Source organism: Micromesistius poutassou, assembly GCF_964030765.1.
Source record: "Micromesistius poutassou genome assembly, chromosome: 13".
In the NCBI taxonomy this organism is placed as follows: domain Eukaryota; kingdom Metazoa; phylum Chordata; class Actinopteri; order Gadiformes; family Gadidae; genus Micromesistius; species Micromesistius poutassou.
The window spans coordinates 3,774,788-3,791,284 of NC_140283.1; the positions used below are offsets into that span (position 1 = coordinate 3,774,788).

General features: G+C 50.3%; 1 protein-coding gene across 2 annotated transcripts in view; it reads right to left on the bottom strand.

The window, feature by feature from the left end:
- Positions 1–1,959: 1,959 nt before the first annotated feature.
- otud7a (OTU deubiquitinase 7A) overlaps positions 1,960–16,497 on the bottom strand; it is a 22,048-nt gene continuing 7,510 nt past the window's right edge. For both annotated transcript variants that reach the window (XM_084477694.1, XM_084477695.1), the window contains 7 exons: positions 16,292–16,419; positions 15,201–15,313; positions 13,294–13,421; positions 11,440–11,589; positions 6,344–6,458; positions 5,331–5,415; positions 1,960–5,194 (listed from right to left, as the gene is read on the bottom strand). In XM_084477694.1, coding sequence (XP_084333820.1) covers positions 3,617–5,194; positions 5,331–5,415; positions 6,344–6,458; positions 11,440–11,589; positions 13,294–13,421; positions 15,201–15,313; positions 16,292–16,419 — 2,297 coding nt within the window. In that variant the 3' untranslated portion in view covers positions 1,960–3,616. The remainder of the gene's footprint in view (positions 5,195–5,330; positions 5,416–6,343; positions 6,459–11,439; positions 11,590–13,293; positions 13,422–15,200; positions 15,314–16,291; positions 16,420–16,497) is intronic.

Below are 16,497 nucleotides of genomic sequence, written 5' to 3' on the forward strand. Positions count from 1 at the left end.
TGTGTAGGTGTACGGGTGCGTGGATCGATTCTTCTGTGCATGTGTGTAGGTGTGCGTGGGAGATCAAGGAAGAGGAAATCCTGCTTCAACGGCATCTGTAGGCCTGTGATCTGTAAGTGTAGTGTAACATATACTATAAACCCACAGGCTAATGAAAGTGGGACGAATGGTAGTCCTCGTCATTTGTACTTTTCTTCATTGTTGGGCCGTTGATGAACGGGAAAGTTTAAATGAATTCATGATGTGTGAAGTAATTGCCTCCCTGCTGATTATCACGATCGGAAATGCAGTACAAAAGAAAATAAACGTGCTTGGCCTTGATTGGGAAATGAGTTCAATGTGTGCAAAATATGATTAATGTAATTTCCTGTTGTTGTTAGAGAAGCCCGCAAACACAATGCTGTATTGAAAGCACGCAGACGCACACGTTTCTGTCTGCAACGTCCCTCAGGTCTGGAGATTTCTGAAACGGGTCTGCAAGAGGAGAACATTTGACCTTGTTATGACCTTTAGACGTGACTATTCATCAAAGAGGAGCTTCTTTATCATGTCTCCTTAAGCTAACATACTGAGCGATTATAGCATCATAAGCATTACAAGCTGTAGTAGTCTGTAGATCGTAGGCCTAATAGTCTGTAGGCCCACATGGGCATAGCAACTAGGAGTAATGTACTAATCTACTGTAATGGTGATCTGAAGCATGAGGAATGAATTTCTCCTGACCCAGACACTGCCTCCACTACCAGCCTCTTGTCACAAGACTCCCCCAAATAACATGGAATTCATCTCACACACATGACAGGCCAACAGAGGGACTCTGTTCAGTGGCACAGTACGGCTACAGCTATAGCGAGAGCTAGCCAACCAGACAGCGATATGTGGTGGAAAATGAACAGCGCAGAAACTAAAGGTTTTGTATGAAACGTGTATACAGTCGAACGGAATATGAGGCTCCTGTTGATGATGTTTTATGGAAAAGTAAACATAATATGAAAGGTTGTTGATTCAAAGTTAAATCCCCATTAACTAACTAATCTAATTGTCCTTGATGTGAAGTATCAACTTCATTCATAATCAGGACCTCCCGCCAAGCCAGTACAAAGCTATAGCCGTTGGCTGTTTTGGTTAGCCAAATGTTAGTATTAAACTGACAAATTTTCCTTCAGCAAACTGAGTAGTAAAAATCTAATTTTTTACTCACGAGTAACAGGTTACGGTTAACCCTAACACTATTAAATAATGTATACATTCATATTGTAGTTAACATGAACACCAAGTTACCCAAGGTTGCTTAACAAGAGTGGGAATGGGGGGATGGGGTGGGGTTTCAGGGAGTGTTAAGGAGGGTAGGTCAAAGAGAAGAGTGATGGGGAGGTGGAACAGCCATCTATGACCAGGGCAAAATCTCCAACCTTCTTGAGCAGTGGTGCTGGGGCCACCACCATGAGCTCTGTTTTGCTGCTATTGAATTTCAGGAGGTTAGAGGTCATCCACATTTTAATTTCCTGTAGGCAGGCTGTTGTTTAGTTGAATGGCTGGGAGCTGAGAAGAGGGGTTGGTGCTGATGTACATTTGAGTGTCATCAGCATAGCAGTGAAAGCTGAGTCCATGGTTACGGATGATTTGGCCTAGGGGGAGCATATAGATGGTGAAGAGAAGGGGACCGAGGACAGACCCCTGGGGCACACCATGGTTAACTGCTGCTGTGATGGAGTTGAAGCCTTTCAGAGTGATGAATTGTTTTCTGTTTGAGAGGTAGGACTGGAACCAGGAGAGTGCTGTGTCAGTGAGTAAACATGTACACATGTCCACCATTAGTAAATGATTACTTAGCCATTAGCTCACTTTTATTTAACTGTTAATTGTTAGTTAATGCTTACTACTGCATTAACTAATGTTAAGTAATGGTTAACTATTGTACCCATATTGTAAACAGACACACCCAACAGTTGGAACGATAGAACATTTTATTATAATTTAACATTTGTACCTAATGTGCAAATAAACCATTTTAAGGTGTGTAAAACGTTGAAAATAAAACAAAATACAAAATCATATCTTAAGACGTCTAACATGGGGAGAGTCCATGACGCCCGTCACGTGGGGGTGACCTACGAACACAGAGGAGAACCGAGACAGGCAGTGGACATCCTTGGCCAGGAGGGACACTCAGCGGAGGACAGCGGGGCGGAACCATCCAGGCGTCACCAAAACGAACAGCACGGTACAAACACAACTTTTTTACCGGGAGTAACGGGAATAAGCGGAGAAAAGAACGGAAAAACAAAAACGGAAAAGCACTTGGGAGGCCCGGGGGAAGGGGGGGGGGGAGGGGTTTGACGCCCACTGATTGGTTAAAGCACTAATGATGTCACAAAGGCTCGAGGTGCTCTCCAGCGGCAGGTGCTTTCGAACGGCCTCCGGTGTCTGCGTGGGAACACACAGCGTCACGCCCGGACCGGCGACACGGGCGGCACCGGCGGTCTCGGCCGCGACGGCGCTCGTCGTGTGTTTGGGCACAGTGTTGGGGTGTGGGGAATGTGACACAGAACTACGTTTCAGACAGAACGGCTTTGGCTTGCTCGGACATCCCACCGTGTTTCACACCAAGAAAGTTAGCAGTGGTTTGCAGTTGGTTTCAGGGGACACGCCACAAACACCAAACATCTAAGTACCAATTGATCCAATGCATATTATTTGTCTTTTGGCACATCATGTCTAGCCTGCAATTTATGACCGCCATTGGCGACTTTCTAAGGAAGCCGATTTGGCAGTGCTTGTGATATCTAGGAGTGTTGCCAAGTGCAGGAATCTTCATGGTATTTCACACAATGCTGCGACTCCAATTCAGACACTTTGGAAATATTCCCTTGCCGCATAAAAAGCAAAGGTGTAGGTATATTTCACAAATGAAACAGCTTTACAGTAGGTCTTATTTAAGCGCTAATATCAATAGGTTCTATGCGTGTATGTTCCTGCACTGCACGTTTGTTAACAAAAGCACACTGTGACGACCCTTAACCATGTACAAGACAGAGTTAATTTACAGTAGCTATCATCGGTGCATAGACAAAATTGGAAGAGGTGTAGCAAAAAACACCAAGTTATTGCTTCAAGTTCAACACCTCTCGTTGTTTCTCTTTTGATTTCAAAACACCTATAGTAATTCCCACAAATACATTTTGAAGAACTGATCAAAAGTATAGCATTCGAAACCGATCCAACCGCCGAGCCATTCTCTCTCCTTAAAAAAAAACATCAAATGACTTGCATTCGTTAAAATGTGTGTTTCCCTCCCTCACATACACAACATGGACCACGACGATAGATGGCTTTTACTCTAAAACAAGTAAATTAGCACATTTAACGTGACGGAAAACACAAGTAGCACAATATCTGGCCAAAGGTGCTCACTGTTTGCAGTTCTCCATACCCTGTAATTAAGAACTATTCTTCAGCAACGAGAGAGGGTAACCAAGGGTGCACACAGGAGTGGTGTTCAACAGAGTGGTACGATTGGTGCCATCAGCCTACACTGAATGCTGAGTGCAGATGGCATTGTCTGTCCCCTTGTCTCCCGTGGTCTTCGTGAGGCCCGGCCTGGCGCCGGCGGTGGCTACGCGGTGGGCCGGTACGCCTTGCTCTCCCTCTCCTTGCGCCTCACGTCCTCTCTGTAGCAGTAGGAGCAGTAGTGATCCGTCTCCGGCCTGCCGTAGAAAGAGCAGTCGTCCCTCTTGCACCGACGCTGAGGGAAACAGTACAGGTAGGACCCCCCGGGGGCCGGGCCGCCCGCCCTGTCGTGGCCGAGCCGGGAGCGGGGGGAGGGGTCCTCCTCGTCGGCGAACTCCAGGCAGTCGCGGACGTCGCCCGCGTTGAAGCCGTTGGTGTAGGTGTGGGACTTGTGCTCGGCTGGCAGGTTGTACGCCAGGCTGTCGACAGTGCTGACGGTGCGGACCCCCGACAGGCGTGCCGGGCTGTAGCTCTGGGAGGACAGCGTTCGGTTCTGCTGGGGGTACGTGGCGCATGTTTTCAGGGAGCCCGCCGGCCCCCCGGGCTTGCAGGGGTTCTCGCGGTAGCGGGACGACTGCACGTTGACGTCCCGCAGGTGGATGACGCTGTGCCTCTGGACGGGAGGCGTATGGCTGTAATGGGCGGACACGGGGATGGACCCGGGTCTCTTGGCCTCCAGGCTCGGGGAGGGGTAGCTGGGGAGCGGAACAGGGGCCGGGTGACACACCCGCTGGGTGACGGGCGGCGTGGGGAGAGGGGGCTCAGAGACGGGGACGGAGGGCACCAGAGGAGTGGGGCTGTCCCGGCCCTGCACCTTGGGGCCCAGTAATGGCTGTGAGCTTTGGCTGTGGCTGTGGGTCTGCCTGTGCGGCGGCAGGATTGGAGAACAGCTGACCGGAGGCGAGGTGTCTACTCTCTCCTTCTGGGCGATGGCGTCCTCCTGGTCCACCTTCTTCCCCACCGGGCCCGGCTTCTTCTCCTCGTCCTTCTTCTGCTCCTGCTCCTGGCTGAAGCGCTCCTGGGCGTTGCTCAGGTAGTAGCTGATCATCTCCTCATGGAACTGGTGCCGGTGGCTGGTCAGCAGCAGCCCGGCGAAGATGAACTTGCGCTCGCCCTGCATGGCGGCCCTCAGGATGTTGACGCTGAGCGTGACGTCGGTGCTGTACCTCCAGCTCTCCGGCGTCCTGTCCCCCAGGATCTTCCCCGCGCCGTCCGGCCTCTCGGTGGGGGAGGTGCTGGAGGCCTTCTCTCCGTCCGTGGGGGAGGGACTGGTGACCTTCTCTGAGGACGTGGAGCTGGTGGACTGGCCGGACTCCTCCTTGCCGGCCTTGCCACTCTTGGGCTCCCTCTTCTTCACCTTCTCCCCGGCCCCGTTGTCCCCGGTCCGCCCGGGGCCCGAGTTGGATTTGTTCATCTTGCCGTGCACCAGGCCGCCCAGGCCGCCCATGTTCTTTTTTAACTTGATGCCGAGGGTCTTGCTGAAGCTGCCCAGCTTGTTGGCCACGGAGTCGGCCCGGTTTCGCTCTTTGTCCTTGCGCTGTTTGTCCTTGTCCTTGTCGGGCTTGCCGGTGTTGATGTTGGAGTTGCTGCCCACGGACTCCCGGTCCGAGTCGATGGACTCAGCCAGAGACCGGACGTCCTCGCCTGCCGAGGCGGTGGGAGACTCTGGCTGAGCAAGAGGAGCCTACGAATAACATCAACATACAGACATTTTGATTTGTATGATTCATAGACTCACACACGAATGCAGTCCCCACTGCCCTAGTTTAAGTTCATGTTTATTTACTGAACCCGTTATGTATCGGTGGATTAAAGGTTACCCTTGTTTCTGATGGGATTCGGATCCAGGTTACATTCATGTAGTTGTGCAGCAGATTCAGTTTAGCCTCCAGAGACAGAATGAGCCTGCAAGAAGATGTAATAACTATTAAATAAAGTCAGTTACTGATTAGGTAAGGCGCGCAATATATTTCAGAAGCATTTTTTGTAGCATTTGTTGAGATTCTGTGAACATCTCAACAGCAATGAATAAATCAAATGCTCTGGCAAAGAAAAAAAAAATCTATATCTATAACTCTGTCGGAGGATGAGCCAACACAGTCATGTCATTCAGCCCGAATGACATAATTGGATGGCTTACCTGTTTGTCTAGATACAGACCCGCCTACCCACGAGCATTCCACCCGTGCGCTCATCGTGCATGACCAGAGTCTTCCACAAGGCTGGGCAGATCTATTGCTAAGCTCTAAAGCTAGTCACGGGAGGGAGGCCCGGGATTATATCGGTTGGTTTAAAATCAAGCTTACTCTGGCTGGGTTCTCAGAATTGCCTGGCCTACCTTTGAGGCATGTACAGTTACTTTGAAGGTTAATCCATATTTACTAATGAAGTCATTGGCTCCTTGTCCTACAAACAACGTGTACTGAAAACTGTCAGATGTCTCATTTGAAGTACTTTGGAAAATATCTATTCAATAGTTAAGGAGGCCAAACTAATTGGTAGGTGTGACAGAAAGGAATGTGAAACACACACCGTTTCTTACATAAACGCAATAAAGTCAGAGGCCAACACAAAGGAATTCAGTTGGAGTGAGCAGATTCCGGAGACAGAATCACTCACATGACTTCCAATACGCTCTCAAACTGTCTTTCCCTTTTTTACCCTGCTCAGATCGACCAAAACCGGTTTGTTCTGGAAAGACTCGTTCCGTGGACTGGTTTTGGTGGACAGCACCCTACCAGCGTTAGTAATACCAGTAGCAGTAACTGCTATTAGTAATACAACTAGCAGTAGTTATACTAGTAGCACACCATAGCAGCCAACCAGGACATACTTGGCTAGCTTGGTCTTGTCAGTGTCATCGCTTCCCCAGACCCAGTCTCTGCCCGGGTCCACAGCGTAATGGAGGGCAAGCAACTTGTGCTCCGAGTCCGTCAGGGGAACAATGGCTAAAAGAAAAAAAGACATCAGCATTTTAGTTCAGTCGGACAAAAGTGGTCATCTCTATATAGTACACAGCGACCATGCTGACCATGTTACAAAGGAAGACAGAGTTGGATTCCATTGCACAGCAAAACAAAACCGAGGCCAAATATCTTGCACCCATATGCCTGTCATCTTATCACAATAAAATTATGAGTTATCGCCGTCTGAAACCACTTTTAATGCAGTGGCAATCCTAATGGCTAGAAACTCATGGCAGCCCTCCAAACATTAGTGCTTTGAATGCCTCAGTTGAAAGAGCTCCATATCAACACATCCACAACTGGCATGTCTTGAGTCCACATTGTACATTTGTCTGAAAGAGTGATCCAAGTGAGTCACGTATGGTATGCGCTAGCTCAGGGTCTACTACAGTCTACTACTGTGGTCCTTAGTAGACCCTGAGCACCCAGCCAACAACGGTAGCATGCTGACCTAGCACAGACTCACATTTACAGTTCAGTTGGACAGTATGAGCACTGAAATGTGTGTGTGTGTGTGTGTGTGTGTGTGTGTGTGTGTGTGTGTATGTGTGTGTATGTACCTAGCACAGACTCACATTTACAGTTCAGTTGGACAGTATAAGCACTGAAATGTGTGTGTGTGTGTGTGTGTGTGTGTGTGTGTGTGTATGTACTGTATCTGTATGTGTGTATGTGTGTATGTATATGTATATGTGTAAGTGTATGTGTATATGTATGTGTGTGTGTAAAGTGGCTCGATGTGTGCTCCCCCACCGCTCTCCCTCCCTCCACTTGTTCCACCTGAAGGCTCCCCCCCCTATAGGATGGGTGGTGTGGGGACGGTGTGAGTGTGAGTGTGTGTGAGTGTGTGTGTGTGTGGGGTGGCGGTGGGGGATGTTTTTCCTGGTGACAGCAGACGCCCAGCCTGTTCAGGCCCAGGACATTCCAGCCCTCACTGTCAGTCCCAGATGGAGCGTGCAGCCTCCTTCCTGCTTTAGCCGCCCTGCCAATAGGCTGCTCCTCCGCGGCGCTCTGTGTAGAGGAGGGACTCACTGCAGAGAGCCGCGGCCCCTCCTCGTTCCAGGCTGGCTGAGCTAGAAGGCTATCAGATTCGGCTTCCCTTATCTCTGCTCCCTCGCTCTATCTCTCGCTCTCATTGTGCTGGGCAGGGCTCCAATGGCGCGCGAGAGAGCTCAGCTCAACTCAACTCAACCCGGAGCATGTCATGATTGCTCTTGGCCCGTGTCTGACTGTACTGTACCACAGACACAAGGTATGTTAGACAACGAAATCAGCCGGCACGACGCTCTGTGTCTCCCCCGGTCAGGCGGTCCGCGGCGTCTCTGTCATTGGATCTCCCCCGGAGTTTCGTTTGGTGCAAGAGTGATAATCAGATTCCATGTGAAAAAGCGATCGCCGGTGTCACCGGAGCACAGCGGGCCAGTCTGAGGTCAGACTGTGAGGCCCGCCGAGAGACAATGGAGTCTCCGGAGATGCGCCCCCCCCAGTGCTACTGGGTGGGGTCCGCTTGAACCCAACCGCCCCCCCCCGCCCCTCCCTGTCCCCACGCTTAACCGCAGATTGAAACGCATGTGTGCAAATGATATCAGGACATTCCTGGGTTGTGAAGCGAGTGAGCCGTCGACGGAGGCCGGTGGATGTGGAGGGCTGGAGCACCAGAACGACGGTCGGGACATTAACCTCTCGTCTCAGTGAGCAGCTGTGGAAAATTAGTTTGCGGATTAGGACGGCACTTATGTCGATTGATTGCTCCTTTGACCACAACGAGTCCGACGTCGTAACCTTCAGACGCGTTTGAATTCCTGACGTCGGGCCCCTCTGCACAGCTGCAGACTAAGAGGGCCACAAATCACCACAGCAAACCGCAGGACGTGGAACCAAGCACATGTTTTCTTTTGCCCCACACGTTTTCTACTGCGTGAACACAGTGTTTACTGGCATGGGAACTGCAGTGAAATAATACCTGAAAAAGAACCCCAAACCGTGTTTATACACACAGTGGATCACCACATTGATTCCATTTACAGTTGCTCCCCTCATGCCTTTGCGTACGGAGATACAGGACTACGAAACCAAAAGGTGCTGCATGGGCTTTGCCATGTTGTGTAGGTGCATAGGTGCGTAGGTGGTCTTTTCTTTAAATACCACTGTTGCTCATGATGGGATATACCCCCATCTTTCTGTAGGGCTGGTCCCGCTTACAACACGTTGTTAAACCCCAGGCTGGAGTGAGCCGGGGCAGCGGCGATGAGCACCGCTCATTATCACACTAACTGCAAGGTGGGCGAGCAAGTCGGCTCCCCCGACAGAAACGCGAGCCCTGGTTTAGGTTCAGCTCGGTGCAAGACTCACCAGACATACCGTCCAGGAACCAAAACAAACTCTGCGCCCCCGAGGAGGAAAAAAAAAAAAAAAAAAAACCTGCTTAGAAATGCAGAATTTGAAAGAGAAAGAAAGTCTTCATTCTTCAGAAAAAAAAGGAGAAAATCCAGGGATTTTCTTAGCCCTTCCCTGCGTGGCGGGTTCACCGGCGGCGGACCACCATCAAAGAGCGGGTGGCGTGATGTGTCAGTGGACTCGGGTTACCGCGAAGGGGCTCCTATAATCTATCCACCCATTGAGCTGAATACAGGGCCAGTGTGTTCCAGCGGCCTGGCACCTGAACACACACCAATACCACACCGTGGAGCGGGGCTGGGGGGGAACACAGTGTGGTCGGGCCGGGAACAGGGAGTGTATCTCTCTCTCCGCTCCGAGGGGTGGACTGGAGGAGGGGGAGACGTCTTGGTGTGGTTTCGGGGGGGGGGGGGGGGGACACCTGTTTCGGTGGTCAAACTACCAGAGTGGGATGAGAACGGTGTTGAGATTGAGGATGCCCCCAGCAGGGTGCACCGTATTGTGTAAGTCTAGACATTAAGGTATGCCTTAACACACAATGATGCTGTGATGATATGCTATGATGCGATGATCTGCGTCTGATTATGAATCTGCAAATGCCTGTGATGAGGCAGTGCATGGTACTGTATACACATAAGGGAGGTGACTGCAGACAAAATGTTCTCTACTCCGGCAAGGAACATCATGTACCAGAGATGAAGTAGCGGGTTACGCACCGACTTTGTGATACAGGGACTGCTGGTTTCTGTTGGCCGCATGCGCCATCTTGTGGTGGAACTAAGAATTGCCCTTAGTGAAGTAAATCCCCGGTGAAGAGCAGAGCAATGTACGACTTTTGTATAGAGGCTGACTGACTGGCTGGGTGGGTGACTGGTTGGCTGGCTGGATGGATGGTTGGTTGTCAGATGGTTTAAACGTCTGTGTTCTTGATAATGGTTCTAAGTGGTTGTACCCAGATATAATTACTAGGTCTGTGTCTGTAGGCCAAGAATAGCACTTTATCCGGGCCCAGAGACAGCAGGAAAAGCAGACAAAGACAAACAGAGAGAGCGAGGGAGAGGGAGAGAGAGAGAGAGAGAGGGGGGGGAGAGTGAGAGAGAGAGAGAGAGAGGGGGAGAGAGAGAGAGAGAGAGAGAGAGAGAGAGAGAGAGAGAGAGGGGGGGGGGGGGGGGGGGAGAGGGAGAGAGAGAGAGAGAGAGAGAGAGAGAGAGAGAGAGAGAGAGAGAGAGAGAGAGAGAGAGAGAGAGGGCCAGTTCCTGACACAAATGACCAGGGTGTTCCGCCCAGAGAGGAAGATACAGAGAGGTGCTGTGACTACCGAGGCTGGTTGTCAAGGAGACGCAGTCTGTTTGTCACCCTTTAAGGAACTCCTTGTGAGGGCTCCGGGAGACCTCAGGCCTGGCAATGCCTTCCCAACAGGAAAGTAAAAATTCCAAATAGCCAGCAGTTCACAGCCCTCCCTGGAGGATAGGATAACAGACCGGGGCATGGAACTAATGCACTCTATAAAAGGCACCACATATTTCATTTTAATGCGAAATGCAAGGTCATCTAAAGCCCCTGCACGCTTTTTGGTCGAGGACTAGATTCAAACCACGCGTTTACTGAGAAACCACAGCAGTGTGCATCCAACACTGGTCAACCTCTGATGGCTCTGTCTGTCTGTCTGTCTGTCTGTCTGTCTGTCTGTGGGGGCTATTCCCTGCCTGGCCTACCTTAATAATGCATAAGAGGTAATTAGACTGCGGCCTGATGCATTATTCATCCGGAGCAGGACCGGCCTTTTGGCTCCTCTTGCTCTCAAACTAAGCTGAGGTGTAAGGACCAACTGACCAACGTCGTCCCCACGTCTCACACAATATGCTTGACATGCAAAACGTTGGGCCTCTGACCTGCTGATTTTGTATACAGTTCTGTTTAGTTTCAAATTTAATTTTTATCACTAGACTGTATTAATCTTTGGCAGTTTGGGGCATGTCCACAAACTCACAGTCAGTGGACTAAGGACTGTGAGTGGCAGGACTGGCAGGACTCTCAAAAGCAAGACGTAAAAAAAAAACAGGCCAAATTCTGTTCTACTTCAGCTACGACAGGCAGCCTCGCTGTGTGGCGCAGGCAACGCTTCTTGTATCCTTGAGTATCAAAGCTTGTTATCTCTGAAATATTTGAATCCTTTCTGTACTAAATTTAATTTGGTGGACTCAAATAAATAATTCAAAGGTGTCTGTATATGTGTGTGTGTGTGTGTGTGTGTGTGTGTGTGTGTCCAGTGTGTGTGTGTGTGTGTGTGTGTGTGTGTGTGTGTGTGTGTGTGTGTGTGTGTGGGTCTGTTTCTGTGTGTCCGGTGTGTGTGTGTGTATGTGTGTGTGTGTGTGTGGGTCTGTTTCTGTGTGTCCGGTGTGTGTGTGTGTGTGTGTGTGTGTGTGTGTGTGTGTCTGGTGTGTGTCCAGTGTCTGTGTCTGTGTGTGTCCAGTGTGTGCGTGCGCGTGCGTGTGCGCGCGCGTGTCCGTGTCCATGTGTGTCGCGTGCGTGCGTGCGTGTGTGTGGGTGTGTCCTCTCTGGTCACCTTGTTCCCGCTGCTGGTCTCTCTGCTCCATGGACACCAGGGCAGAGAAGTGGGCCTGGTCGTAGGCCAGCACCAGCGGGGAGCAGTGGCAGCGGCTGGGGGTGACCTCCAGGGGCAGGTACAGGCCCCCGAATGGGATGGGGGCGAACGCTGCAGAGGACGTACGACATGAGACGTCCGCGTCAGAGCCTTCTATTAGAGGTTCTCCAATACACTCATTTAGCAGTCTTTGTTTCCCTGTATTTGTGCTGTGACACCCACACTCGTGTGTGTGTGTGTGTGTGTGTGTGTGTGTGTGGCTGGTGGCTGGTTTAAAGAAGATCCAATATCATGATTTTTTTAGGGTTAATAATTTGCATTTGGGGGGAACTGCTAGAATAGGGTTACATATGCCTGTGTGCCTGTATGGTGCCTGTGTGTTAAAAAAAATACCCCTTATTATTATTCTCACACTGTTCATTTCTGCAAAACCAGTTTCAGCATCTTTCACAAACGGTCTGATTCGTATCATGTCGTGTTGAGACCCCCCCTCCCGAGTAGCCCAGTCTGCTGTGATTGGTCAGCATGCCCACTCGGTTGCGATTGGTCGAACGCTTTGCACGTGTGTCTGCAAGTTCCCACCCCCCGAGAAGGTGTGAACATAGCGGGTAGCCGGGAGGCGGGACTTCTGCACTTCAGCTCCGCCCACTGACGTCACAGTGTTACGGTTAAGTAAGGTTTGAGTGTAAACAAGCTGTCTCACGCTCTTATCGAGGGGCCTTCTCTGTGAGCCCGAATACTCCCCCTGGCTCGGACTTTCTAGCTCAGATAAGCATGATATCACCCATTTAAAGGTGACCTATTATACCACCAGGTGTGAGTGTGATTAGCCCTTACAAGCCGTTTTGAAAATCTGCCTCTTCTGACATCACAGGTGGGCGTGTCCACCTAGATGTGTGACGGATAGATGAGCAACGTCTGCTACAGTCCGCTGTGTAGGCCGGTAGACTGATCTATCCAGGGTTTTTAAAACTGCTTGTAAGGGCTAATCCCACTCACACCTGGTGGTATAATATAGTCACCTTTAAGCAGCCTCACCTGGCCTGAGTCAGTCTGATTGGGGCTGGGTGAGGCTGCACACCTGTTGTGCATTGAGCAGTCAACGTGCACAGGTTGAACCAGCAGTGTGTTGATGCTGAGCAGGAGGGGCACCGTGGTGCCATGTGCCAGGTCTTCCCTGTGTGTGTGTGTGTGTGTGGAGATGGCTGAAGTGTCAATCAGTCAATCAGTCAACAGGTGAGGCTGCTTAAACCAGCCATCATCCACACGTCCATTCCACAACATATAATATTATATTGAATTGATTCAATCTTACAAGATAAGACAACCCGGTGTTTGTCCCAGCCAGGAAATTATAAACAATATTTATATGTCTTTATATGTATGTCTGTCCTTCTGTCTGTCCTTCTTCAGGCACCAGTCAAGAGACAGTGTCTCAATGAGAGCTAACAGCCACACTGCGTCCACACCAGCGCTAACAGCACTGCAGCGTGATAGTAATGGACCGGATGATTTATGAATGTGAGAGTGCAGACACCGTTATTGAGCTCATTGCTGCTGTGTTGTCTTTTGGCCGCTCCTGTAGCGTCTAGCAGGGCTAGCACGGAGGACAACCCGCTGAGTTTTCAAGCATTTCAAGTATTCCCTTTTTAAATTCTTTTTTCCCTTTTTTTTCAAAACAGGAAGTTCAGGGTGTATTGAAACAAGTCTCACAATGGCCACAACCCGGGCATGTTCTCAATAGATTATGAGTTCATTTCATCTTCATTTAGTGGGGGGGTCGTGTTTTCTTGTGAGCCGATGGACGGCGCCTACCTTCGCCCCCGGAGTCCCGCAGCATGGTGTCGGCCACCACCACGATGGGCCTGCGCAGCACGTGGGCCAGGACGAACACGTGGAACTCCTCCAGGCTCTCGTACACCGGCTCCTCTGAGTTATCCACCCTGCACACACACACACACACACACACACACATATTGTGCATGCACCCAAACACACACAGGCACACACAGCGAGACACACACACACACACACACACACACACACATTCACAGAAACACACACACACACACACACACACACACACACACAAACACACTATTTAATTTCAGACTACTGCGTTGAATTGTTATGAGAATTTCCCAGAAAATTGCTTTAATTGTTACGAACCACTAGCTATGAAACGGTACCTCATCCTTCAGTGTTCCTCATCGTTTGGTATCTAAACCGTCCCGTACTATAAACAACCCTCATCTATTTATGCAAATCCCAGCGGAACAGAAACAGAGCAATGGACGAGAGCGCCAGAGAGCGAGCGAGAAAGAGAGCGAGCTGGGCCGATTAACTCGTGAAACACAAACACACAAACACACAAACACATAAACACACAAACACATAAACATATACACGTAAACATGTAAATTAAACACATAAACATATACACGTAAACATGTAAATTAAACACATAAACATATACATGTAAACATGTAAATTAAACACAAACATATACATATAAACATGTAAATTAAACACAAACATGTACATGTAAACATGTAAACACATAAACACATAAACGGCCGTGCTGCCAAATTGGCGGTAATGAAGAGCCTGTTGATATCCAGATCCCACCCGCCCCTTTAATGGCTCCCCTTCCACCGGCCGTCCAACACCCCTAATAGTCTCTGGGTATGGTCTGTGTGTGTGTGTGTGTGTGTGTGTGTGTGTGTGTGTGTGTGTGTGTGTGTGTGTGTGTGTGTGTGTGTGTGTGCGTGACTAGCTAATGGGTAACAGTGAGCGACAGCCAGAGTTTTACTGGATTGGAGGAAGACGCAGAAGCAGATTTCCCACCGATGGCCGCAGGCTTTAGATAAACCTAACATTATTCCACAGTAATAAAAACAAAATCACATGATTGAACACGCTCACTTTAGGGCATGCTGCTGTAAGTCACATCTAGACCGGCAATACCGGAGAGCACCAGCAGGGGGTAGCGCATGACATTTAATCTGATATAGCACACAATGCTGGCCAGTCTGACAGAGTGGACTCATGTTTCCTTCAAGTAGTGGTGCGTATAAGTGGCTTAACCGGCTCAATGCAGTTGTTACGTTGGTGTCTGAGTATTTTTGTTGGTCCATTGTTTCTTTATTAACTCAAATGGTCTCAATGCCTTTGTTAGCTGGATGGGTCCTACTAGATACACCTACACACGCGTGTGTGTGTCTGTTTATGTGTGTGTGTGTGTGTGCATGTGTGTGTGCTCGTTTGTCTGTTCGTGTGTCTGTGTATATGTGTGTGTGCAAGTTTGCATGTATGTGTGTGTCTGTGCGTCTGTGTGTGTGTGTGTGTGTGTGTGTGTCTGAGTATGTGTGTGTGTCTAAGAATGTGTGTCTTTGTGTGTGTCTGCGTATGTGTGTGTGTGTATGTGTATGTGTGTCTACATATGTGCGTGTTTATGCCTGTGTGTGCCTGTGCGTGCGTGCGTGTGCGTGTGTGTGTGTGCATGTGTGTGCTGGTGTGTGTCTGTGCATGTGTGTGCATGTGTGTGTGTGTCTGTGCGTGCATGTGTGCATGTATGTGTGTGTCTGTGCGTGCATGTGTGTGTGTCTGTGCGTGCATGTGTGCGTGTGCATGTGTGTGTGTGTGTGTGTGACAAGGACCGTGTCCTGACTCTGGCTTTGGGGGGGTAAGACGTTTGGGGCGACCGAGAGAGAGTTCCCCACCCTCCGCTGGTGGCTCCGCTCTTGCTGAGGTGCGTGCGTGGTTCACTGGAGGCCAGCTTCAGCAGCTCGCTCCACTCTCTCTCCCACTCCTCCTCTGTGTAAACCAGGCCCGACTGCACACACACACACACACACACACACACACACACACACACACACACACACACACACACACACACACACACACGGGCGCCCACACACAAACACACAGGAAGGAAAATGGAAATTGTGTGAGCACGTGCTGCAGCCCGCCCACACATCGCCTATTATTATTATTGTAGATCTCTCCTTCTTCTTCTTCTCCTCCTTCTTCTCCGTCCGTCCCCAGTGAGCAGGTTATTTTACACCCCGCGCCGCACACCCACACATCAGAACCCTCCTCACGACCAGAGCTTCCTCTGCGCTCTGTACCTTCACGTCAACACTCTCGCCCTGATTTATTTTCATCTGCGGCGTACGACGGGCACAGTGCAGCGAAGTACTCAAAGCGGGCTTGTGTTAGGCAGGCAACAAACGAGAACGCAACAACGGGCTGTGGAGCACAGCGCATAAAGTAACGTTTGACCTCCGGGATCCTCATCAGGTAGCCTGGCTCCGCCCGCCTCCGTACTTCCACTTGATTTTCATTTCCCTTCAGTACTACGTCTGGGTTTGCGGTATTTTTGCAGGTTTTCTGCAGCCAATTTTTTGGCCGTCCAATCAGCAAACAGAGGGAGCGGCTGAGAACGTTGACGTTGAGGTCGTGCGCTGGTTTGAGTCGTAGTCAAACGTCAGCGATTGGTTGTGGCAGATCCAGAGCGGCACTGGGGCAGATCTAATAGTTTCAAACTCCAACAGACACCCCGCCCTTCAAGTGAGTTAACGTTTGTCAATGGAGAAAGGCCAGACTCTCTGCGCAAATGAAATGAAATATGAGATTCTGGTAGGACCAAGCTACTCATCAGGGTGCTCTAGTTCAGTGACCAGGAGGCACGGGGCCCTCAGCAGCTAGAGTGTACCGTGCGCTCTCCTCAGAATACTTTTGAGAGTCTAAGCGTCAGGTGTGCGGGTGAACGGCATTATGGGAGATCCATCGGGACGCCGCTACTGACCTCCTTGTTCTGCTGCGTCTGCTGCCAGCGCCAGCGCCGCTTCAGGGCGGCCTGCTCCGTGCCGCTCTGCATCATGGCGTACAGGGACTTCCTTAGCATCAGGTCCCGGTCGTGGAAGCCCCACATCCCTGAGGAACGCACAACACACAACATGTTGAGGGGGGGGGGGGACACTCTGTGTGGGGGGTGGGGGTGGGGGGCGAGGG